A 26,981-nucleotide genomic window follows, 5' to 3' on the forward strand; every position below is an offset into this window, starting at 1 on the left:
TGGCAAGCAGATCCTTTACCACTGAGCCACCAGGGAAGCCCGTTAGCCCCACTACATTGAGGAAATGCTAGATTTAAAAGAAGTAGGTTGATTTTGGCATTTTAGTACTTTTAAGAGATTTTAGTATGTTAATGTGCTCATCGGTTATCTGTGACAAAAGAATAAATGATGAAGTTTGCATAATTTATCAAAATTTTTACTTCAAATTTATTCAGAGTGCACATTTTAGGATTATGTTTTAAGGCATGTGTGTTCAGATATACTATTATATATACAAACTATATATACAAAATATACAAAATAATACTATACTGGCTTTCTCATAGTTTATTTAAATTCACTAAATAGTCATTCTGCATCTGTTTGTATCAAACACTGCATTAGAGGCACCATCCTGGCTTTCAAAGAGCTTTCAGTCAAATTTGGTAGATATATAATTTACTATCCATAAGCATGTGGCCATGAGAGTTTCCTTTTGGCTATCAAAATGAAAATCAAATTATTCAAAGGTTATTAGAATGTCACAGTAGAACAAGTTGCTTCTTGCCGCAGAAGAAAATTTTAACATGTTTCTTACTTAAATATGAAAGTGTGAATTGTGTTGTTTCCACATGTCAGGTGTTACTTTCCACTTACCCTGTCCCTAAAGTATGCCCAACTTCCATGGCTGTCTTTCAAATTCAGATCTAGTCAGTGAAATCAGTAGTGCTTGAGATAATAAGATGCAATATCTTTCTTGATTCCGATTTTCTTCCCTGCTCTCTGTGCTTAGTTGTGTCTGACTCTTTGTAACCCTGTGGACTGTAGCATTTCTTCTGTCTCAAGCTTTGGCAGGCGGGTTTTTTGTACCACTGTGTCACCTTGGAACCCCATTCTTCCCTTACTATTGTAAACTTTTTTGCCACTATTTCACTGATGACCTTATATTGCCTTTATTAAAAAAATTTTTTTTCTTTTACCAGTCTAGTTATCTAGATAGATAGGTAGAATATACCTCATGTCTTGTTTTCCCTCTAGTCCTTGAAAAATATGTATCTAATGCTATGCTATGCTATGCTAAGTTGCTTTAGTCGTGTCCAACTCTGTGCGACCCCATAGACGGCAGCCTACCAGGCTCCCTTGTCCCTGGGATTCTCCAGGCAAGAACACTGGAGTGGGTTGCCATTTCCGTCTCCAGTGCATGAAAGTGAAAAGTGAAAGTGAAGTCGCTCAGTCGTGTCTGACTCTTAGCAACCCCACAGACTGCAGCCTACCAGGCTCCTCCGTCCATGGGATTTTCCAGGCAAGAATACTGGAGTGGGGTGCCATTGCCTTCTCTGACATATCTAATGGACTAAACTAAATATAATTACTAATAAGCACTTTTTTCCCCCAGTTTTACTGAGATATAATTGCTGCATAGCACTCTGTACATTTAAGACAGATAGCATAATGACTTACATTATTGAGAAATGATTGCTACAGTAAATTCAATTAATATCTATTGTCTCATAAACACCACAAAAAAGAAAAAAATATTTTTCCTTGTTTTGAGAACACTTAATATTTACTCTTCTGTACAGTGTCACAAACCTCCATCTATAGTTCTTCAGGCACTCTATCAGATCTAATTTATTGAATCTATTTTGTCACTTCCACTATATAGTCTAAAGGAATTTGATTTAGGTCATACTTGAATGGTCTAGTGGTTTTTCCTACTTTCTTCGATTTAAGTCTGAATTTTCTAATAAGGAGTTCATGATCTGAGCAGCAGTCAGCTCCTGGTCTTGTTTTGCTGACTGTATAGAGCTTCTCCACCTTCATCTGCAAAAAATATAATCAATCTGATTTTGGTATTGACCATCTGGTGATATCCAGGTGTAGAGTCTTCCTTTGTGTTGTTGGAAGAGGATGTTGGCTATGACCAGTGCATTCTCTTGGCAAAACTCTTGTTATCCTTTGCCCTGCTTCATTCTGTACACCAAGGCCAAATTTACCTGTTACTCCAGGTATCTCTTGACTTCATACTTTTGCTTCCAGTCCACTATAATGAAAAGGACATCTTTTTTGGGTGGTAGTTCTAGAAGGTCTTTTCATAGGTCTTCATAGAACCATTCAACTTCAGCTTCTTCAGCATTGTTGGTCGGGGCATAGACTTGGATTACTGTGATATTGCCTGGTTTGCTTGGAAACGAACAGAGATCACTCTGTCATTTTTGAGATTGCACCCAAATACTGCATTTTGGACTCTTTTGTTGATTATGATGCCTACTCCATTTCTTCTAAGGAATTCTTGCCCATAAAAGTAGATATAATGCTAATCTGAGTTAAATTTGCCCATTCCAGTCCATTTTAGTTCACTGATTCCTAAAATGTCTATGTTCACTCTTGCCATCTCCTGTTTGACCACTTCCAAAATTACCTTGATTCATGGCCCTAACTTTCCAGGTTCCTATGCAATATTGTTCTTATACAGCATTTACTTTACATCCATTACCAGTCACATGCACAACTGGGTATTGTTTTCGCTTTGGTTCCATCCCTTCATTCTTTCCGGTGTTATTTCTCCACTCTTCTCTAGTAGCATATTGGACACCTGCTGACCTGGGGAGTTCATCTTTCAATGTCCTATCTTTTTGCCTTTTCATACTGTTCATGGGGTTCTCAAGGCAAAAATATTGAAGTGGTTTGCCATTCCCTTCTCCAGTGGACCACATTTTGTCAGAACTCTCCATCATGACCCGTCTCTCTTGGGTGGCCCTACATGGCATGGCTCATAGTTTTATAATGCAAAAAGGCAAAATGTTGTCTGAGGAGGTCTTACGAATAGCTGAGAAAAGAAGAGAAGCTAAAGGCAAGGAGAAAAAAAAAGATATAACCATTTAAATGCAGAGTTCCAAAGAATAGCACAGAGAGATAAGAAAGCCTTCCTCTGTGACCGAGGCAAAGAAATAGAGGAAAACAATAGAATGGGAAAGACTAGAGATCTCTTCAAGAAAATTAGTGATACCAAGCAAACATTTCATGCAAAGATGGGCACAATAAAGGACAGAAATGGTATGGACCTAACAGAAGCAGAAGATATTAAGAAGAGGTGACAAGAATACACAGAAAAACTCCACACAAAAGATCTTCATGACCCAGATAATCACGATGGTATGATACTCACCTAGAGCCAGACATCCTGGAATGCAAAGTCAAGTTGGCCTTAGAAAGCATTACTACGAACAAAGCTAGTGGAGGTGATGGAATTCCAGTTGAGCTATTTCAAATCCTGAAAGATGATGCTGTGAAAGTGTTGAACTCAATATGCCAGCAAATTTAGAAAACTCAGCAGTGGCCACAGGACTGGAAAAGGTCAGTTTTCATTCCAGTCCCAAAGAAAGCCAATGCCAAAGAATGTTTAGTTTGGCATTGAACTACCACACAATTTTACTCATTTCACTCATCTCAATGTAATGTTCAAAATTCTCCAATCCAGCCTTCAATAGTATGTGAACCGTGAACTTCCAGATGTTCAAGCTGGATTTAGAAAAGGCAGAGGAACCAGAGATCAAATTGCCAACATCTGCTGGATCATCAAAAATGCAGGAGAGTTACAGAAAAACATATGCTTTTGCTTTATTGACTACACCAAAGCCTTTGACTGTGTGGATCAGCAACAAACTGGAAAATTCTGAAAGAGATGGGAATACCAGACCACCTGACCTGCCTCCTGAGAAATCTGTATGCAGGTCAAGAGTAACAGTTAGAAGTAGACATGGAACAACAGACTGGTTCCAAACAGGGAAAGGAGTATGTCAAGGCTGTATATTGCCACCCTGCTTATTTTACTTATATATAGAGTATATCATGTGAAATACCAGGCTGGATGAAGCACAAGCTGGAATCTAGATTGCCAGGAGAAATATCAATAACCTCAGATATGCAGATGACACCACCTGCATGGCAGAAAGTGAAGAAGAACTAAAGAACCTCTTGATGAAAGTAAAAGATGAGAGTGAAAAAGCTGGCTTAAAACGTAACATTCAAAGAGAAGGATAATGGCATCCAGTCCCATCACTTCGTGGCAAATAGTTGGGGAAACAGTGTAAACAGTGAGAGAGTTTATTTTCTTGGGCTCCAAAATCACTGCAGATGATGACTGCAGACAAGAAATTAAAAGACGCTCCTTGGAACAAGGAGCTCCTTGTTGTTGTCATATGACTGTTCAGTCCCTCAGTCATATCTGATTGTTTGTGACTCTATGAACTGCAGCATGCCAGGCTTCCCTATCCTTCACTATTGTCCATTAAGTCTATGATGTCCAACCATCTCATCCTCTGTTGCACCCTTCTCCTTCTGCCCTCAGTCTTTCCCAGCTTCAGAGTCTTTTCCAGTGAGTCGGCTCTTCACATCAGGTAGCCAAAATATTGGAGTTTGAGCTTCAGCATCAGTGAATATTCCAATGAATATTCAGGATTGATTCTTCTAGGGTTGACTGTTTTGATCTCCTTGCTGTCCGAGGGACTCTCAAGATTTGGAGTTATAAACCAACATTGCAGTGATACCAACTTTTACACCTATAATTTTTTTTCTTTAAATGTCATAGGCTCCTAAATCATGTTGCAAATAAAAAGTACAGTTTATATTAGCCATTGTAATTGACCATGCATTTCAGTATAGTGAGCTCTTTATTCTTCCACACAGCTTCAAGATACTATCTAGTGTCCTTTCCTTTCACCTTTTAAGACTCCCTCGAGCATTTCTTGCATGGCAGATCTAGTGTCATGATCTCGCTCAGCTTTTGTTTACCTGGAATGTCTTAATTTCACCATCACTTCGAAGGACTGTTCCTTCGAAGACAGAGGCCATTGTCTTCTGGCCTCCAAAGTTTCTGATGAGATATCTACTTAATTTTAGTGATGACCTCTTGTATTAATGATTTTGTTTCTCGTTGCTTTTAAGATTCTCCCTTTGTCTTTGTCCTGAACGTTTGATTGTAATATGTCGTTTGAGCTTTTTTGAGTTCATCTTACTTGGATTCTTTGAGCTTCTTTGGTGTTTGAATTCATGTCTTTGATCAGATTTGGAAGTTTTCAGTCATTATTTATTCACATATTTTCTCTGTGTCTTTCTCTCTGTCTCTTCGTTGGGACTCCCAGAAGATTGTATATATTTAAGTGTATTAGATTGTTGCAAAAGTAATTGCTGTTTTGCATTGTTGAACTTTGCTATTTGGTATTGGAATACCTTCTTAAATAAATATGGTTATCTTATACATCATTTTAATACACATTTATCACTTTATATTTTTTGCTAAAGACATATTACTTGCTGTTTATTTTGTATTTATTTTAGATTAGGGAAATGATGTTAGACAAAAAGCAATTTTGAGCGATTTTCTTATTTGAGTTTAAAATGGGTCATAAAGCAGTGGAGACAATTTGCAACATCAACAATGCTTGTGGCCGGGGAATTGCTAACAAAGATACAGTGCAGTGTTGATTGAAGAAATTCTGCAAAGGATGAGACAGGGTGCTCAGGGCTGGTGCACTGGGATGACCTTGAGGGATGGGATGGGGAGGGAGGTGAGAGGGAGGGTCAGGATGGGGAACACATGTATACCCATGGCTGATTCCTGTGAATGTATGGCAAAATACACCACAATATTGTAAAGAAATTAGCCTCCAATTAAAATAAAAAATAAAAAAAGAAATTCTGCAAAGGAGACAAGAGCCTTGAAGATGAACATAATGGCCAGCCACCAGAAGTTGACAGCAACTGAGGGCACTCATCAAAGCTGATACTCTTATAACTACACGAGGAGTTGCCAAAGAACTCAGTGTTGACCATTCTACTGTCATTTGGTATTTGAAGCAAATTGGAAAGGTGAAAAAGCTCAGGAAGTGGGTGTCTCATGAGCTGACCACAAACCAAAAAAATTGTCATTTCAAGATGTTGTCTTCTCTTACTCTACACAACAACAACAAACCATTCCTCAATCGGATTGTGACTTGTGATGAAAAGTGGATTTTGTACAACAACCAGCAATGACCAGCTCAGTGGCTGGACCAAAAAGAAGCTCCAAAGCACTTCCCAAAGCCAAGGTTGCACCCAAAAAAGGTCATGGTCACTGTTTGATGGTCTGCTGCTTGTCTGATCCACCACAGGTTTCTAAATTCTGGTGAAACCATTACATCTGAGAAGTATGCTTGGCAAATCAGTGAGATGCACCCAGAACTGCAATGCCTGCCACCAGCATTGGTCACCAGAATGGGCCGCATTCTCCTCTATGACAACACCTGACCGCACATTGCACTCCCAATGCTTCAAAAGTTGAACGAATTGGGCTACAAAGTTTTGCCTCATCTGCCATATTTACCTATCTCTTGCCAACTGACTACCATTCTTTCAACCATCTCGACAACTTTTGGCAGAGAAAATGCCTCTACTGCTAGCAGGAGGCAGAAAATACTTTCCACAATATTGTAAAGTAAAATAAATTAATTAATTTAAAAATAAATAAAAATAAAACAAACAAACAAAAAAAAAGAAAATACTTTCCAAGAGTTCATCAAATCCTAAAGCTTGGTTTTTTATGCTACAGGAAACAAACTTATTTCTTGTTGGAAAAAATGTGTTGATTGTAATGGTTCCTATTTTGATTAATAAAGATGTATTTGAGTCTAGTTATAATTATTTAAAATTCATGGTCTGAAACTGCAGTTAGTTTTGTACCAGTCTAATATATTGATCCACTTAATGGTGCCCCACAAATCCCTTAGGCTCTGTTCCGTTTTTTTCAATGTATTTTCTCCCTGTCATTCAGATGATAATTTCTGTTGTCCTAATTTTCAAGTTCACTGATTCTTTCTTCTTCCTTTGAATCGCTCTAGTGCATTTTTGTTGTAATTATTGATCTTCTTAGCTCTGAAAAAAGTTTTTGTCCAGTAGATCTTCCATTAGGTCTTTTTCTTGAGTAGTTTCTGTTGATTAATTCTTTGAATAAACCATACTTTGCTGATTCTTTGTATAATTTTTTTTGGTGCGCTTTGGGTGTTTGATTCTAACAGTGTGGTAACTCTGACAGTCATATTCTCCCTCTTTTCTAGGGCTTGCTGGGGTTTTTTCAGTTGTTATTTGTTAACGCTTTTTATTGTTGGCCACTGTTTCTGTACTGAGGATCAGCCTGAGGTGAAAACTTTTAAAGGCTTCTCAGTTCTTTCTGAGCTTTTCCCTTGGTATAACCCAGTTACTTTCTGTCTTCACCCATGTATACACTTATTTTTAAATGGTGTTTTTAACTTCTGGAAGTAGAGCCCTTTTCCATGTTTCTGTTATTTGTTTATGTTTGTTCACACTTCTCTCTTCCAGTTGAACTTTGTTCTTCTGTGTTTCTTAAATAAGTTGCTTAAGAAATAGAGAACAAAACCTTCTAGCTCTGTCTTAATATAGTATGAAATATAATTTTGGAATGGAATAAGCCTAGAATCTTTGTCCTGTGTAAAATTTATAAAGTAGCCAGAATTTCCTCTTTAATCCTCCTCACATATCTTCATTATGCGTATGTGTGCTCAGTCGGGTCCAACTCTTTGTGACCCCATGGCCTGTAGGCTGCCAGGCTCCTTGTCCATGTAATTTTCCCAGCAAGAATGGGTTATTATTTCCTACTCCAGGGAATCTTCCTGAGCCAGGGATTGAACCCACATCTCTTGCATCTTTAGCATTGGCAGGCGGATTTTTTTTACTTCTGCACCACCTGGAAAGCTCTCATATGTTCACTATGCATAACAAAATTAAAAGTGTTTCTTTTCTTATAACAGATCAAATTTAGTGGGTTTTTTTGAGATAATCTGCCAGTTAGTGCTTATATGTAGTCATCTAAAATGCTATATATGTCCTTTAAGAAAATAATGAAAGATTTCTAATTTCTTCTAAAGGCGGGATCCACAGCACCATTGTTCATTGACCATCCAGTAGAACCTGAGTCAAATGCAACAGATGGCATAGAATTGTTCGAAGACAGTCAGCTAACCAGTCGCTCTAAAGCAATAGCAACAAAAACCAAAGAGATTGAACAGGTGAGAATCCAGACTGCTTAAAGTACAAAATCTTTTGTTCAATTTGTACACAATAGTTACAGTAAATATTTATTGAATAAATATGTTTCATTTTATCTTTTTTCATTTATGACCCTGAAATTTTGGAATGGAATAAGCCTAGAGGCTTTGTCTTTCCTAAGATTTAAAATGTAGCAGCCCTTTCCTCTTTAATCCTCCTCACATATGCTCATTATGCATATAAAAGTTGAAAGTGTTTCAATATGGAAATATTACCTACCTTATAGGGTATTATCACTTTATGAGAATTAAATGTAGTAAATATAAAAGGACTTTATAAAATGTAATATATTGTACAGCTGTTTGTTTTTGATGTTGTTACTCTCTAATGGCTTGAATAAATGCTATATTGTTATAGAATCTTCTAAAAACTATTGGCAATTAAGAACAAAATTAAACCTTTTTGCAAGGTGCTGTCTATTTCCACATCAATTAGAATCTATTTCCTTTGGTTAAATACAAAATCTTATTTAAATCTTAGGTATGATTTGCAGCGTATATTGATGCCAGTCTAGTGCAAAAGATAAGAACCCAGATAGGAAATTTGTCAGTAAGCCAACAGAGTTTCAAAACCGAGTTAGTTAGCAATGTCAGATGCTTGGAGGAGTATAGGAAAATGGAGACTGAGAAAATCCTGTTTAACTTGGCTATATGAAAGGTAGGTTAGCACCTTTAAAGATATCAATTAAATGAGAGTAAAATAGTTTTCTTACTAGGTGTATCTTCCAACATGAATATGTATATCATTATTATTGTCTTTTTACTTTCACTTACTTTTCTATTTAGCTTTATCCCCCCTCTGCCATTTGACATATGTTTGTTTATCTCCTTTACCATATGGAAACTTCATGAAAGCAAGGGCTTTGTTTTGTTCACTGCTTTATCTTCCATCATTACCCACAACAGTGATTGACACATAGTGGACTCACAAGAAATATTTGTTGTATGGATAGTTACTTGAAACGAGACTGTATCTTAAACTGACCACTTAACAGTGTGCCTATGCCCAGCACTTAGTAGTAAGTGCTTGATAAATGATTGTTAAATGAATTAATTACTTTCTTATTTTTCTTTTCCGCCTGAATTGCAGTTCTTTAAAGGAGATTTTTCTTAAGAATATAACTGGTAGAAAAACTTGACTGACCTCCCTGTTGGAAGGGAGTATTGGGTTGTTGTTTTTTAATCTTTGTGCTATCTTCTCTTGTTATTAATCACAGTTGATCTGTTTGATCTTGACTATTCAGAGGTAGAGCCTAGCTTGGCAGCACACAAAATTTAGTATGAAACCAGTATATACTTTATAGATACCCATATATGTTTGACATGTAAGTATGACTATTTCTGTTTTCATCTGCCTATTGTTCAAACACATGAAAAATCTGATACTGAAGCATATTGTGCAAGGAGAGATGACCTAAAGAAAGAAAAAGGTCATTACTATATTCTGATGCATTAGAGAAGTAAACGCATTATAAAATAAAGAACTTAATGATATTAGATATTGGAATGTAGCTACCATGTTTTGGCTAGGGTACTTCAGTTTTCATATATTGTCAAGAAAATCAATCCAGAATTCCTCAAAAATGTCACAAAGCTAGGATATAATAATACATAATTATTTTACAAATAATTATCTTAACATTATAGTGAAAATGAAAAAGTTAGTTTTAAGGGGGTTTGCTTCCCGTTTTTTCCATTTCCAAGTTTCGTGCATTTATTTTTAGAGATTAAAGAACAGATGGATAGGAATATTATAAAGGTTTTATATTTTTCCATATGCTTGAAATACTGCATGATTTAAAATATGAATAATAGCCTCCCCCAAAAGGGCCTGCACAGATGAGGCCAACAAATCAAGCTTAGAATAATATAGGAATGTAAATGTTGGTTTTATATAGCAAAGTTGCTTTTTCTCCTTGTATGTCTAGTACAATATATTCTCATATAAAGATAAATATCCACATACAATTTTTTGAAGGCTGTAAATTAGGTCCTTCAGCCCTTGAATCCCAAGAAAGTCATTCACTTGAGGCAGTGTTGCAATATATAATAAGCTAAATCTTCAGGCTAAAATTTAATTCAAATGGCCTACAAATGTGGCTTATTTACTTTTTAAAGTCATGTATATGGAAACAGATTGGATCAGAATCACTTCAATAAGAGTGGATTTATGTTCTTTGCCATTTTATTGCCATCTCATTCTTGGGCATATAATAATTCGGTAGGATAGAGGTACAGGTGTCTTTTTAAAAAGCTTACAGCTTGTAATCATATGGCAGAGAATCACTGGTCTAAAATCTTTGAGCCAGAAGACCTCAGATTGCATCTCTGAATATTGTGTTGCTAGAGATCATTTGAATTATCTCACTTTTACGTGAATGAATATCTTTTCGAGAATATGATTCATTCTCTTGCTCCAGCACATTTATCGTCCTTATGCTTTGGATTCTGTGGTGTATCTTTTCCCCCTTATTTTTATTTCCCCAGGTATCTCCTCTTAACCAATTTGGGCCACTGTTTACATTCAATTGTGGAAATACTTTCCTAGGCTTCCTGGCTTCTGAGCTTTGAGGGGCAAACTTCAGAACTTCTTCAGTCATTATGGTAATTCCTAGAGAGATCTAACCTACAAAATTATAGGTGATTCATATTCTGGTTCAGGTGTTTACAATTTCATTAACCTCTTAATTGTAGTATATCCCACAAGCCCTCACATACCTACTATTAACTGAACTATTTGGTTTGAAAGTGCATCCTGCTGCTGCTGCTAAGTCACTTCAGTCGTGTCCGACTCTGTGTGACCTCCTAGATGCCAGCCCACTAGGCTCCCCCGTCCCTGGGATTCTCCAGGCAAGAACACTGGAGTGGGTTGCCATTTCCTTCTCCAATGCATAAAAGTGAAAGTGAAGTCGCTCAGTCATGTCCGACTCTTCGCGACCCCATGGACTGCAACCTACCAGGCTCCTCCGTCCATGGGATTTTCCAGGCAAGAGTACTGGAGTGGGGTGCCATCACCTTCTCCAGAAAGTGCATCCTACTCCTTGCTTTATTACTAGTGAGGAATCTTGTCTTTTAACAAATTGTTATTTTGAATGAAGCACACAAATTGAAATCCCCTATTATTACATAACTTATTTGCTCTACTGTACCTTGAGGGATAAAACAATATTTACTCTCAACTCTTTGGAATTGTCTTATTTTAGATTTACAAAACCCCTCATATTTTGATAAAATTGTGCTTAGACATAGCCTCTCAGTGAGATCCTCTGTTTTCTTGGGATCCTGGCATATAGTATTTAAGTCTACTTGTAATCCCACTGACAAGATCGGACTTAGTTTCTTCTATCTTCCTCTTTCTTCAGATGGAATCCAGTGAGTATACACACGTGCGTATATACATGCATACAGACAAAAAATGTGCATGTACATGGTTGACCTAGCAAATCATATGGCTAAGAGTGTCTGGGTGGCTAAAATCCTCCTAAGGACACAGAAGGTTGTAGAGAAATAGGTACTTAATGAAGCAGTATAAGGATAGTGGGTGTATGAAGTGAAAGTGAAAGTCACTCAGTGATGTCTGACTCTTTGAGACCCCATGGACTGTATAGTCCATGAAATTCTCCAGGCCACAATACTGGAGTGGGTAGCCTTTCCCTTCTCTGGGGGATCTTCCCAACCCAGGGATTGAACCCAGGTTTCCTGCATTGCAAGCAGATTCTTTACCAGCTGAGCTAATGGAAGCTGAAGATTACTGAATTCTTTTGCCATGCCAACTAGTCTTACAAAAAAGAATGTTTCATCTCTTCACTCTCAAGGCACAGCGCTTATATTGTGATTCTCTGCCTTTATTGTACATGTAGGGGGCTTTTACAAAGAAGAGTTTTATGGATTTCAGCCATAAATATTCTGGTTAATAAGTTGTCAGAGCTTCTCAGATGTCAATGTATTGTAAATCACTGGGGGATCTTGTTTTTTGGTTTTTTTTTTTTTTTGGATCTTGTTAAGATACAGGTTTTCATTCAGTAGTTCTGGAATGGGGCTTGAGACGCAATGTCTGACATTCTCCCAGGTGATGCTGATTTTACTAATAAGGAATTGAAAGGAAGTGACTGTATTTCCGTAAGTTCTTCCATAATTTCTGGGCTTCTCTGATGGCTCAGTGGTAAAGAATCTCCCTGCAATTCAGGAGATGCATGTTCAATCCTGGATTGGGAAGATCTCCTGCAGGAGATCTTGTTTTCTTGCCTGGAAAATCCCATGGACAGAGGAGCCTGGTGGGCTACAGTTCATAGGGTTGCAAAGAGTCAGACATGACTGCAGCAACTTAGCATACGCACATAGCTTCTAATGTGCTGAAAATGATTAATTACCACCTTTTATGTAAGACGTTTTATACTGTTTTTCAATTGTGGTATAATTAACATGCAATATAATGTGTAGACCTTAAGTATTCAGTTGGATAAGTTGTAACACTTTCTTAATATCACCCAAAACAAATATTAAAGTTTTTTCTATTCAGATATGCAGTTGATTATATTGATAGCAATAAGGTTTAATTAGGAACTAAAGTTATGGTTATATATCAAAAGCATGTCCTTTGGCTTAGTTTAAATATTGTACAACCCATCTATTGAAAAATGTATTTTAAGTGATAAAATACACAAGGATAAAATTCAAAAGGCACAAGAGATTATGCAGTGAAAAACAAGTTTCCTTCTCACCTGTAATTTTTAGCCACCCAGTTTCTTTTCTCAGTGTATAGATAAACTGATAAGTGATATATATGTATATGTGTATACAGAGTTTATATATAGTATTTGTGTATGTGTGTGTACATGTATACATACCCTGTGTGTATGCACACATATATATACATACACACACACAACTGGAACATGTTTGATTCAGGTGAGTGGAGATAAAAGTTGGTGTGTGTGTCTCTATACTTTTTCTTTAAATACCATAGCATACTGTCTACCCTGTTGAGTGTTTTTTAGTGACCATTCTATATCAGTATATATATAACTAGTCTCTTATTAATAGACATTTATAATCCCTTGGAAACCATGTTACAAAGTATAGATCCTCTGGTTTCTCCACATTAAAAAGTATATATGTGTATGTTTAAAATAAACAGTTTTACATTTAAAATGAACAGTTTGGGATGTGGAACAGTTGCATTAATACTCTGAGTGTCATATTCTGTGTTTAGGTCTTGTGGGGTGCTGTGCAGGTTTTAATAATTGCATAGGAGATCAGCAGCATATCTGTTTAATTCTCGTGGTTCTGATGGCTTGCCGAGTTTGAGAGTAACTGTAATATGTGACTTTGCAGAGAATCTGAACTTCTTCCTTGTACCAACCTTTGTCAGCTTTCTTAAAATATGTTAGTAGATGCAATTAATAATATCTAAGCCAGTCTAATTGTGGGGATGTATAAAGAATATTGATAATATTCTTTAAATGCATTATTCATGATATTCCTCAGTTTGCAGAAAATCACTATTTGTAAGGGGGGTAAGGCTATCTCGTCTTTCTGCTTGTTTGTTGGATAATTTAAAAAGAGAACAAGTACCATGAAAGCAAATTCATTTTTAAGACCTCTGGCTATTTCAGGATACTACTTAATAATATAAAGCTGTTTTATGAAAAAGCTGATTATTCCTGCCTGTAAGTAAGTCTTTCTATTAACAGAATGGTTGATTATATATTTATTTGATAACTTACAGTTAAAATGTACACATGAATAATTTAAGATCCAGAGAGGGTACCAATCTAATGTTCTAAAGCAAAGAGTACTCAGAGACTATTGATAGAGGGGATTGCTTATTTTTCTTCTTTCCTTCTTTTAACTTTCAAAGACTTAAAACATTTGTTTTAGTAAAAATATTATTTTTTATACTCAGTCATAGCTATGCCAACCTTGTTATATGGAGGAAATGTTATTTTATAGCCATGTAGGAACCACTTTAATAAAAATCAAGTTGCTTCAGAAATCATTTTGTTGCCTATGTAGGTCATTAGTGTTATAGGTTAATACAATTTTACTCTCAGTCTAGATCAATCTACTTAATATATGGTTTTTATTTTACACATGTCAACCATTTTCTTAATGTATGGGCAGCTGACTAGCTTTCCTTCATTTTTTACCTCAAAATAAGAAGTTAGACTGAATAATCTTAGTTCAATTCAGTTCAGTCACTCAGTCGTGTCCGACTCTTTGTGACCCCATGAATCGCAGCACGCCAGGCCTCCCTGTCCATTACCAACTCCTGGAGTTCACTCAAACTCGCGTCCATCAAGTCAGTGATACCATCTAGCCATCTCATCCTCTGTTGTCCCCTTCTCCTCCTGCCCCCAATCCCTCCCAGCATCAGAGTCTTTTCCAGTGAGTCAACTCTTCTCATGAGATGGCCAAAGTACTGGAGTTTCAGCTTTAGCATCATTCCTTCCAAAGAAAACCCAGGGCTGAACTCCTTTAGAATGGACTGGTTGGATCTCCTTGCAGTCCAAGGGACTCTCCAAGAGTCTTCTCCAACACCACAGTTCAAAAGCATCAATTCTTCGGTGCTCAGCTTTCGTCACAGTCCAACTCTCACATCCATACATGACCACTGGCAAAACCATAGCCTTGACTAGACAGACCTTTGTTGGCAAAGTAATGTCTCTGCTTTTTAATATTCTATCTAGGTTGATCATAACTTTCCTTCCAAGGAGTAAGCATCTTTTAATTTCATGGCTGCAATCACCATCTGCAGTGATTTTGGAGCTCAAAAAAACAAAGTCTGACACTGTTTCCACTGTTTCCCCATCTATTTCCCATGAAGTGATGGGACCAGATGCCATGATCTTTGTTTTCTGAATGTTGAACTTTAAGCCAACTTTTTCACTCTCCTCTTTCACTTTCATCAAGAGGCTTTTTAATTCCTCTTCTCTTTGTGCCATAAGGGTGGTATCATCTACATATCTGAGGTTATTGATATTTCTCCCAGCAATCTTGATTCCAGCTTGTGCTTCTTCCAGCCCAGCATTTCTCATGATGTACTCTGCATATAAGTGAAATAAGCAGGGTGACAATATACAGCCTTGACGGACTCCTTTTCCTATTTGGAACCAGTCTGTTGTTCCATGTCTAGTTCTAACTGTTGCTTCCTGACCTGCATATAGGTTTCTCAAGAGGCAGGTCAGGTGGTCTGGTGTTCCCATCTCTTTCAGAATTTTCTACAGTTTATTGTGATCCACACAGTCAAAGGCTTTGGCATAGTCAATAAAGCAGAAATAGATGTTTTTCTGGAACTCTCTTGCTTTTTCCATGATCCAGCGGATGTTGGCAATTTGATCTCTGGTTCCTCTGCCTTTTCTAAAACCAGCTTGAGCATCTGGAAGTTCATAGTTCACGTACTGCTGAAGCCTGGCTTGGAGAATTTTGAGCATTACTTTACTAGCATGTGAAATGAGTGCAACTGTGTGGTAGTTTGAGCATTCCTTGGCATTGCCTTTCTTTGGGATTGGAATGAAAACTGACCTTTTCCAGTCCTGTGGCCACTGCTGAGTTTTCCAAATTTGCTGGCATATAGAGTGCAGCACTTTCACAGCATCATCTTTCAGGATTTGAAAGAGCTCAATTGGAATTCCATCACCTCCACTAGCTTTGTTCGTAGGGATGCTTTCTAAGGCCCACTTGACCTCACATTCCAGGATGTCTGGCTCTAGGTGAGTGATCACATCATCGTAATTATCTTGGTTGTGAAGATCTTTTTTGTACCGTTTTTCTGTGTATTCTTGCTACATCTTCTTAATATCTTCTGCTTCTGTTAGGTCCATACCATTTCTCTTCTTTATTGAGCCCATCTTTGCATGAAATGTTCCCTTGGTATCTTTAATTTTCTTAAAGAGATCTCTAGTCTTTCCCATTCTATTGTTTTTCTCTATTTCTTTGCAATTGGTCACTGAGGAAGACTTTCTTATCTCTCTTTGCTATTCTTTGGAACTCTGCATTCAGATCTTATATCTTTCCTTTTCTCCTTTGCTTTTTGCTTCTCTTCTTTTCACAGCTATTTGTAAGGCCTCCCCAGACAGCCATTTTGCTTTTTTGCATTTCTTTCCATGGGGATGGTCTTGAATCCCCATCTCCTGTACAATGTCACAAACCTCCGTCTGTAGTTCATCAGGCACTCTATCAGATCTAGTCCCTTAAATCTATTTCTCACTTCCAGTGTATAATCATAATGGATTTGATTTAGGTCATACCTGAATGGTCTAGTGGTTTTCCGCATTTTCTTCAATTTAAGTCTGCATTTGGCAATAAAGAGTTCATGATCTGAGCCACATCAGCCTCTGGTCTTGTTTTTGCTGACTGTATAGAGCTTCTCCATCTTTGGCTGCAAAGAATATAATCAATCTGATTTCGGTGTTGACCATCTGGTGATGTCCATGTGTAGAGTCTTCTCTTGTGTTGTTGGAAGAGGGTGTTTGCTATGACCAGGGCGTTCTCTTTGCGAAACTCTATTAGCCTTTGCCCTGCTTCATTCCGTACTCCAAGGCCAAATTTGCCTGCTACTCCAGGTGTTTCTTGACTTCCTACTTTTGCATTCCAGTCCCCTAGAATGAAAAGGACATCTTTTTTTGGCTGTTAGTTCTAAAAGGTCTTGTAGGTCTTCATAGAACCGTTCAGCTTCAGCTTCTTCAGTGTTACTGATTGGGGCATAGGCTTGGATTACCGTGATATTGAATGGTTTGCCTTGGAAACGAACAGAGATCATTCTTTTGTTTTTGAGATTGCATCCAAGTACTGCATTTCAGACTCTTTTGTTGACCGTGATCGGTACTCCATTTCTTCTGAGGGATTCCTGCCCGCAGTAGTAGATATAATGGTCATCTGAGTTAAATTCACCCATTCCAGTCCATATGAGTTTGCTGATTCCTAGAATGTCGATGTTCACTCTTGCCATCTCTTGTTTGACCACTTCCAATTTGCCTTGATTCATGGGCCTGACATTTCAGGTTCCTATGCAATATTGCTCTTTACAGCATCAGACCTTGCTTCTATCACCAGTCACATCCACAGCTGGGTATTGTTTTTGCTTTGGCTCCATCCCTTCATTCTTTCTGGAGTTATTTCTCCACTGATCTCCAGTAGCATATTGGGCACCTACCGACCTGGGGAGTTCCTCTTTCAGTTTGCCTTTTCATACTGTTCATGGGGTTCTCAAGGCAAGAATACTGAAGTGGTTTGCCATTCCCTTCTCCAGTGGACCACATTCTGTCAGACCTCTCCACCATGACGCACCCATCTTGGATCGCTGTACAGGGCATGGCTTAGTTTCACTGAGTTAGACAAGGCTGTGGTCCTAGTGTGATCAGATTGACTAGTTTTCTGTGAGTATGGTTTCAGTGTGTGCCCTCTGATGCCCTCTCGCAACACCTACCATCTTACTTGGGTTTCTCTTACCTTGGACGTGGGGTGTCTCTTCACGGCTGCTCCAGCAAAGCGCAGCCGCTGCTCCTTACCTTGGACGAGGGGTATCTCCTCACAGCCGCCCCTCCTCACCTTGAACATGGAGTAGCTCCTCTCGGCCCTCCTGCGCCCTTGCAGCCGCCACTTCTTGGACGTGGGGTTTTTCCTCGGCTGCCGCCCTGACCTCGGGCGTGGGGTAGCTCCTCTCGGCTGCCGCCCCTGACCTCTTATATTTGGTCTCTTCCTAATCTAAATTGTATTAAAATTAAAGGCTAAATAGTGCTTCTTTTGTACATACTATTATGTGAGTACATAAAAAAGCTAATTTCAGATTTAACCCTAGAAAATTTAGGTGTTTATTATTTTTTAAGCCTCTTAATGACAGAGGACATAGAGTACTTACATGAAAATGCTTTTCAAAAACACAAATATTTGTCATTGCTATGCATCAGTCAGTGATCAATTAGTACATGTTGAGCTAATGAATTGTGCAGTTAGTGTTTTCTTTGTAAATAAGATACTCCATTTAATCACTGTCTGCCTATGGCTGTCTTCTTTTTACTTAGAATGTCTCTTTCGGTCACCGTATCTCTGTATAGCTGATTCTTCACAGTCCTCTCAGAAGCTCTTGCTCTTGTGCTCTCAGTATAAAATAGGATATTTTTGTTTCACTTTTAAAGTGAAAAGGCTTGAAAATTAATCAAATGTACCATCTTTCTAAAAGGTTCACTAGATTGGGAGACATGGAAAAGAGTCACTGTTTAACACATGATGGGTTAAAATTTAATTGTTTCAAACAGAGGCAACTCTATCTTCTGTATGCATGATCTAAGCATTTTATACTCTACATAACAGAAACATTCTTTGTTTTTTTTTTTGTTTTTTTCAGAGCAAGTAACGAACTTGGTAAAAGTGCAGCTCTCATCACTATCTTGTCTAGACATCAAGTCTACCCTACTGTATTTAACAGTCTGTTATTACCAACCACTTATTCGGACTTAACATATATATAGATTTAGTAACATACACTCATTTGAGATCTACCTCTGAAAAATTTCTTAGTCCCAAAACACATTGAAAATAAATTGTTTATTTTGGCTAAATTTCAGAGCTTTTGTAAAGTTAGTTTATCAGTCAGATTATGTTCATCTGCTTACTGTAGACACTTGTTGCTGAAACATTAGTGTAAAGTTTTCACTTAAAGGGTGTAGGTATGTTAGTTGCTCAGTCGTGTCTGACTCTTTGGGACCCCATGGACTGTTGCCTGCCAGACTCCTTTGTCCATGGGATCTCCAGGCAAGAATACTGGAGTGGGTTGCCATTTCCGTCTCCATAGGATCTTCCCAGCCCAGGGATCAAACCCAGGTCTCCTGCATTGCAGGCAAATGCTTTACCATACTATCTGAGCCACAAGGGAGTTTTATCTGAAAGCTGTCTCAGAAGGTAATTTGTATCATGTTTGAAATGTCAAAGCCAAGTGTCTCCACCTCTATGTTTAATGAAAAGTAATGTATTTATACCTGATATAAATCCATAAATATGGAGATGGGGTCTATTAAGGTACTATTTTTATATAAAATATAAAATTTGGACAATACAGATACCAAGTCTTATAAAACCCATACTTAAAATATTGTAAGTACCAGAGGAGATGTGACCATCCTGGACTGTATCCCTGGGATTGTCATCATTTAAACAAAAGTACCCAATACAAGTATTCCCTATGGCATAAGCCCATGCGTGAGCTTCCTTCTCTTACCTCCCTTGTTTCCTGTCGCCCAGTGTTAGATAAGGATTTTTGCTGGTGGTTCCAAATTACTGTCACTTGCTCTTCAGTTCCTCTCTTGTAAGTTGACAATTTTACTTAGTCTCTGAGTACTTCACATTAGTCACATTTCCAACGTGATAGAAAATGCTGGATATTTCCATTTAGTGCTTTAACATCTTAGAGCCTTTTCCTCATTTGTTAAATGAGATTAGTTTCTTGTTTTCCTGCTGAATTAATAAGTTTTTGTGGCTCAGCTGGTAAAGAATCTGCCTGCAGTGCGAGAGACCTGGGTTTGATCCCTGGGTTGGGAAGATCGCCTGGAGAAGGGAAGGGCTACCCACTCCAGCATTGTGGCCTGGAGAATTCCATGGACTATATAGTACATGGGGTCACAAAGAGTCAGACAGGACCGCGTGACTTTCCATGTCACTTTCTATGTGAAAGCCCTTTATATATTGGAAATCACAAATGGTTATTTTTGTTTAGTATTACTTTGTCCTTTTGCAACCTTGAAATACTATTTTCACATTACCTCTTAGGAATATTTTATAGCAAGTTTCCTGTATAACTTTAACTCTGAGAGGCTGTTTTCTCATCAGTGTGAGGATTTGGGCTATTTACCTTTTGCCCTTTTATTCTGTTTTGTTTTGGGGAGCTTTCCCCTTTATTTGTTAAAAATGAAATGTGAAAACTTTAATATGAAATATTTTGTTTATTTTGGAGGGCTTTATAATTTTTCTTTCACATTTTCCATTTGGCTTGCTTTTTTAAAATCTCACTAACCTTATCTATTTTTCTAGACATAAGAAGTACCATAAAAGATTAATGTTTCCTTCTTAGAATTCCCTGCTTTCCCTCCCCATTCCTAAAACATAAATTGTTCTTATATTTCCTCCTTCATTTGTCATCCCTTATTTTTAAGATGTGATCCCTCCTATAACATCTGCTGTCTTCTCTTAACTGTTGTTTAATTCAGGTATTGTGCAAGGAGATAACAAACTGGTCTGTTTTAAACATTCATTTGCTGAGTACAATATTAGTTAATTGATATTTTCAATTTATTTAGAGAAGGTGTTTTAAAAGTTGAGCTAAGATAATCTTATGTTTCTACTTAAAGATAACTTGAAATTAAGCATTAAAAATGAGCCGATGTTGGGAGTCACTTACATTGTTATCTTTGTGTTCCCCTTATTCTTCCTCTTTTTAAAATTTTGCTTTTAAAGAAAATAGTACAGGAAATCGGACAGTACATTGTATATCATTTCTATTTCTATTTATTTATTTGAATTTGCCAGGAGAGTTTCTCCAAATATTTAGAGATTTTTTTTGTCTACCTCAGAACTGAATCCCTCAGTTATCTGAACTGGGGGGAGAAATGAGTAGTTTGGCATCATTCAGTTTTCTGGTTAGCTGATGTTCAGTTATGTTAAACTCTTGCTATGATTCCTAATGTGCTCTACTTTAATGATGTATAACACATGTACAGAAGAGTGTTCAAAACATAATTGTTAGCCTAAATGACTTCTCACAAAGCAGGCACTAGTGAAAACTGCCATTTAAGGAAAGAAATAGAGATTACCAGCACCCCAGGAGTTCCTTCGTACATCCTCCCTAATCACTACCCCCCCTTCCCAAAGTAACCAGTATATTGATTGCTAACACTGTAGTATAGTTTTATCTGTTTCTGAGCTTTACATAAATAGAATTCTACAGTATATGTAATTTTGTGCTTAGTGTCTTGTTGTTCAGCATTGTGTTTGTGAGTTTCATTGATATTATTATATGTAATGTAGCTCCTTTTGGTTTTAATTTGCATTTCCCTGATTACAGATGATGCTGAGGATATTTTCATATAGTTATTGGCCCATGGATTTCCTCTTTTGTAAAGTACCTGTTGAGATTCTTGCTGTTTTCCTGTTGAATTCTTTTGTTTTTGTTTTTTTTTGACTAATTTGTAGAAGTTCTTTATATATTATGAATACAAGCCCTTTGTTAGTTACATGTGTTGCAGATATCTTTTCCCATTTTGTGGCTTGCTTTTTCATTCTTTTGATGTCTTTGGAGGAATAAAAATTCTTACTTTTAATCTAGTCCAGACTTTTTAGTCTTTTTCTAAGACTAAATAAAAGCAATATCTTTTGTCTGCTATTTAAGATATCTTTCTCTTTTATTGCCTTCTAGAAGCTTTTCTGTTTTGTCCTTTACATTGAGTTACAATCCATTTGACAGTGATTTTATGTATAGTGTATGTTAAGTGTAGCTGGGGTCAAGTTTCATTGCTTTCCACATGGATATCCATTTGACCCTGGAGTATCTCTTGGTAAGACCGTATGTTCCTCACTGTTCTGCACTGACACCTGTGTAGTAAGTCAGGTGTCCATATATGTGTGAATCTGTTTATGGTCTCTTTTTTATTGCATTGGTCTGTTGATGCTTGCAACAGTACCACACTATCATTACTGGAGAATTATAATCAGTTTTGATATCCAGTAGAGCTGATTCTCCCTGTTTTGTTTTGTTTTGTTTTTTCCTCATGGGTACCTGTACTTGGAACTGTGAATTTCTGTAGAAACTTTAGAATTGGTTTCTTAAGTTCTCAGGTATAAAAGACAAAGCCTGTTGGGATCCACACTCAGCATTTCTCAAGAGGTTGCAGTCAAGCTGATAACAAACAGTATAGTTTCTCAAGATGTGACTGGAGTAGGAAGATCCACTTCCAAGCTCACTCTTGTAGGTGTTGGCATGAGTTTCAGTTCCTTATGTGGAATTATGGCCTCCACTAGAGCTAGTGACCCGAGTGAGAGAAGAAAAGTAATACTTTGCTACCTTCTTTGTTCTGTTCACATACTGTCTGTCACTTCTACTTTGTTCTATTGATTGGAAGTTGAGTCACTAGTCTTTTTCAAAGAACCAGCTTTTGGTTTTGTTCATTTTTTTTTCTTGTTTTGATTTATATTTCATTATGTTCTGCCTTTATTGTTTTTTTTCTTCTATATTTTTTGGTTAGATTGGTATTGAAAAAAATTTTTAACTAGATACTTACTGATTTGTAGCTTTTCTTTTAGCCTATGAATTTCCTGTCAACATGACATTAACTCACCTTCCAAAGTTTGATGTTTATTGTCATGCAGTTTAGAATGTTTTCGTAATGTTCTGTGGAGTTTTCTTTAAAGTTATTTAGACTATTTCTTAGTTTCTGAACATATGGCAATTTTGTGGATTTAAAACAAAAAAAACAAAAAAACATTTCGAATTCAAAACCACTGTAGTCAGAAAACATATTCTTTAGGATTTTGGTCCTGTGAAATTTGTTGTAACTTACAGTGTGTCTATACACATGGTCAGTTTTTCTGAGTGTTCTGTGTACTTGAAAAGAAGGTGTATTTTTTCTTTGTTGAGTGCATTGTTTTATTAATATGTCAGTTAGCTAAAGTTTATCATTATGTCAATCATATATCCTTATTGATTTTGCTTGTCTTAACAGTTTCTGAAAGAGTTGTGTCAAACCTTCAATACGTTTGGATTCTCATATCTCTTTTAAATGTTTCTATTCCTTTTATATATTAAGGCTATGATGTAAATTCAGAGAAGGCAAATTGCATATGAGTTTAGAATTATTTTAAATCTTTATGAAGTAGTGCCCTTAATTTCTAATGTCTCATGTTTATCTATGTTAGTTTTGGTATGTAATCTTTTTTTGTCATGTTACTTTTATCTTGTATTCAAGAGAAATAACTTTCTCTTACAAGCAACATATATGCTAAGTCACTTCAGTTGTGTCCGACTCTGTGCGACCCCATAGACGGCAGCCCACCAGGCTCCCCCGTCCCTGGGATTCTCCAGGCAACCTGACCTGCTACTCACTGCTGCTGCTGCTGCTAAGTCGCTTCAGTCGTGTCCGACTCCGTGCAACCCCACAGACGGCAGCCCACCAGGCTCCCCCGTCCCTGGGATTCTCCAGGCAACCTGACCTGCTACTCACTGCTGCTGCTGCTGCTAAGTTGCTTCAGTCATGTCCGACTCTGTGCGACCCCATAGACGGCAGCCCACCAGGCTCCCCCGTCCCTGGGATTGTCCAGGCAAGAACACTGGAGTGGTTTGCCATTTCCTTCTCCTATGCATGAAAGTGAAAAGTGAAAGTGAAGTCGTTCAGTCGTGTCCGACTCTTAGCAACCCCATGGACTGCAGCCTACCAGGCTCCTCTGTCCATGGGATTTTCCAGGCAAGAGTACTGGAGTGGGGTGCCATTGCCTTCTCCGAAACATATATAGTTGAGTTTTAAAAAATCCATTTTGATATATATTTTTTACTTGAATCATTTCCATTTACTGTAGTTGCTGATATATTTATGTTTAGTAGTTCTTATTTCATAGTCCTTTTTCCTTTCTTTGGAATGTTTAAATTTATTATTCACCTCCCATTTTCTTTATAGTTATACATTCTTTTACGCCATACATCCTTGACTTGTTGAAGTCTAATATAAAATAGTACTTTTTACTTCTTGATGATCAGTCAAGGCATCTTAGAGCACTTGAACTCCATTGAACTTCCTCTTGATTGATTTGACTTAGTTAGTATCTTACTCCCATATGTATTTTAAATCCCACCAGATACTTAATAGTATTTTATGTGGTTAATGTTCATTTAGTATTTACCCTTTTGTTATTTTCATTGCTTCTTACATCTCCAACTTGCATCAAGGATCATTTTCTTCTACCTGAAGAACAATGACTCAATAGTTTGTAGTGCTCACACTTCTGTATACTTAGTAGAAGGATTTGTGGAGCGTTCCTGCAGTGCAGCTGCAGTGTTTTAGAAGTCAGAGTAGTGTAGGAACTGTGAATTAGGGGATTTGGCTTGAATCCCAGTCGATCCAATTGCTGTGCTTATTTGGGAAAGTCAGCTTTTTCCCCTCAATACTCTCTTGGGGATGGTGATATTCCCACTTCATAGTAAAGGTAGAATTAAATGAGCATATTTATTTAAGTTGCTTAGTGTATTGTCAGTATCAACATGACTGCTGTTGTTGCTTTGTACTATTCTTTATGGTAGATGAAAAAAGTGTTAAATCTTGTGTGCTTACAAGAACAAAATACCCATAATTTCAAATAGAAAAAGATGAAAGAAAAAATTAAGAAAATGAAAGAGATGAAGAAAGTCTGCCTATGTCCAACTGGAGTACATAAAAATAGAAATTGAGTATACATACCCACACTCTGACCAGGTAACTTATAAATCACACTGAAAAATAATCTGTTCCTTTGGTAGTCTTGTATATTAAATTATAACCTTTGTGGATGGGTTGAAATTATAATTAATGGCATTGAAGTCAAGGAGGACAAAAATGACCCCTCCTGTCTCTTTCATCTAGTGAGTCTCTCTTACTAGAATTTGTTCTTACATAAAAATATTTTCCATTCCATTTCTTTAATGATTGTAATTGTGAAAGAGGTTGGAATGTCGTGTAAAGCAAAAGTATAAAAAATATTAAATTAATTGGCTTTTTAGTTGAAACCAGGTATTAAGGGAGGGCAGGTTGTTTGCAGCATGTGTACGTTTCTCAGTTTTGTTTTATTTATGCTATGCTAAAACTTTATTCACTGAATTCATCAGTTGCACAGCCAACTGTTGTTTGCCTGTGAAAGTTACACAGCCAAAAGTTAGTAACATCTTTTCCTCCTACTCACAGTTAGCATATGTTCAACCAGGGTGCTGTTTATCTTTTAAATAGGCTAAAAGGATAGTTAGCAATTAATCACCTTTGTAACATCCAGAGTCCCTTGCCTACAGTAGATTCACAGTAATTTAACAGTTGAATGAATGAAACTAGAAGCATTGCCATATAGTTTTTCTCTGCCATTTTAGCTTCAGGAGTCTTTCACTTCAAGAGATTGGGAGCTAAAGGAAGAAAGAAAACCATCCTAATGCATTTTGTTGAAAAAATGCAGACAGATTTGATTGGTTTTCATATACTATAATCCTCTATGACAGGATTTCTTATACATTTATTACTCGTGACTAAAATATATATACTAGAAGATTGATATAAAAACTATTATTAATGTGAAAAAATAGATCTTTACAACAGTCTGTTAAGGGACAAGGAAAAGATTTTTATCCTAAAATTTATTTAAGTACAGTTTCACTGTAACGTGTCTAGATATGGATGTTTTTAAAATTTGTTCTGTGTAAGATAACTTATGCTTTCTGAGAATTTACATTTTTCATTAGAGCTAGAAAATTATAAATTGTTAACGCTTTGAATTTTGAGCATCCTCTCTTTCTATTTTTATGTACTCCAGTTGGACATAGGTAGACTTTTTTCATCCCATCTTTTATTTCTCTTAAATTTTTCCTTCATCTTGTCTATCTTTTCCTAGTAGCTATTATGGGTATTTTGTTCAGTTAATAATATAGGTTATTACTTAAAACCTCTAAGTCTTCAGTTGTATCTAATTTGTCATTCAACCTATCCATTGAGTTCTTAATTTCAGTTAATATTTTCTACTTTTACATGTTCAATTTTATTTTTTTTTATATATTGGCATAGAATTAGATTGTTTATTGCTTATGTTTTCATTCCATTTCCTTAAACATCTTATTTTCTATAACTGGTAGTTTTAATATCTGAAGTCTCAGGTCTTTAATCCAGCTGTTGTTTCTGCTGACTCTTGCTTATGGTAGCATGTTCTCTCATGTAATATGTATTTTGGAGTTGTGAGATTATATTTAGAACTTCAAATGCATATGAAGGGAGACTGCACTTATGAATTTTCAGAGGAAACTGCATCTCCTCACCTCAAGAGACCAGACCAGGGCAGAGAAGTTGCCCTGTCATTTTCTTTTACTGACGAGTGATTTTTGTTTTTTTCTAGTTCAACCTTTTCACAAAAATCTTAGCTTTATACAGAGGGCTTAAATGCAGTTCTGTCTTGAATGAACCAGAAGTTGTGTTTCTCATTCCCTGCCAGGCTTTGAGTTCTTGACTCTTCGGGGCAGCCATGGCTCATGATACTAGTACAGCACTCTGCTTTCTTGCTTCTTTTCTTTCTTCATTTATGACTTCTGGCAATTCCTCTTACTTATTTAGAGTTTAGCTATGCTTTTAAATGAATTTTTTTTTAGGTTTCTGCTTTTTAAAAAATTTCTGCTGACATATAGCTGATGTATTTCTTAAAAAAATTTATTGACTGTATTAATTTCTGCTGTACAGCAGATTAACTCAGTTATACACACACACACACACACACACACACACACACGTGTGTTGTTTTTCATATAATAGTTTGCATCTACTAATCCCAAACTCCCAGTCCTTCCCTCCTACCCCACCCCCATTGGCAACCACAAGTCTATTCTGCGTCTGTGAGTGTGTTTCTGTTTTGTAGATAAGTTTATTTGTGTCGTATCTTAGATTCCACTTATAAGTAATACCATTTGGTGTTTGTCTTTCTCTTTCTGACTTACTTCACTTAGTATGATAATCTCTAAGTGTTGCTGCAAATGGCATTTCATTCTTTCTAATGGCTGAGTAATATTCCATTTATATCTGTACCACATCTTCCTTATCCATTCCTCTTTTGATGGACATTTAGGTTGCTTCCATGTCTGGCTGTTGTGAACAGTGCTGCAGTGAACGTTGAAATGCATGTATCCTTTTGGACCATGTTTTTCTC

At 36.9% G+C, this 26,981-nt stretch overlaps 1 protein-coding gene across 16 annotated transcripts in view; it reads left to right on the forward strand.

The window, feature by feature from the left end:
* Positions 1 to 26,981, forward strand: part of PPHLN1 (periphilin 1) — a 171,296-nt gene that overhangs the window by 104,451 nt on the left and 39,864 nt on the right. For 15 of the 16 annotated variants that reach the window (XM_006058175.3, XM_006058181.3, XM_006058182.3 and 12 more), the window contains one exon: positions 7,902 to 8,042. In XM_006058175.3, coding sequence (XP_006058237.1) covers positions 7,902 to 8,042 — 141 coding nt within the window. Of the gene's footprint in view, positions 1 to 7,901; positions 8,043 to 10,568; positions 10,686 to 26,981 lie in introns of all 16 variants that reach the window. The other variant, XM_006058183.3, reaches the window with a different exon arrangement.

Source organism: Bubalus bubalis, chromosome 4, assembly GCF_019923935.1.
Source record: "Bubalus bubalis isolate 160015118507 breed Murrah chromosome 4, NDDB_SH_1, whole genome shotgun sequence".
NCBI lineage: Eukaryota > Metazoa > Chordata > Mammalia > Artiodactyla > Bovidae > Bubalus > Bubalus bubalis.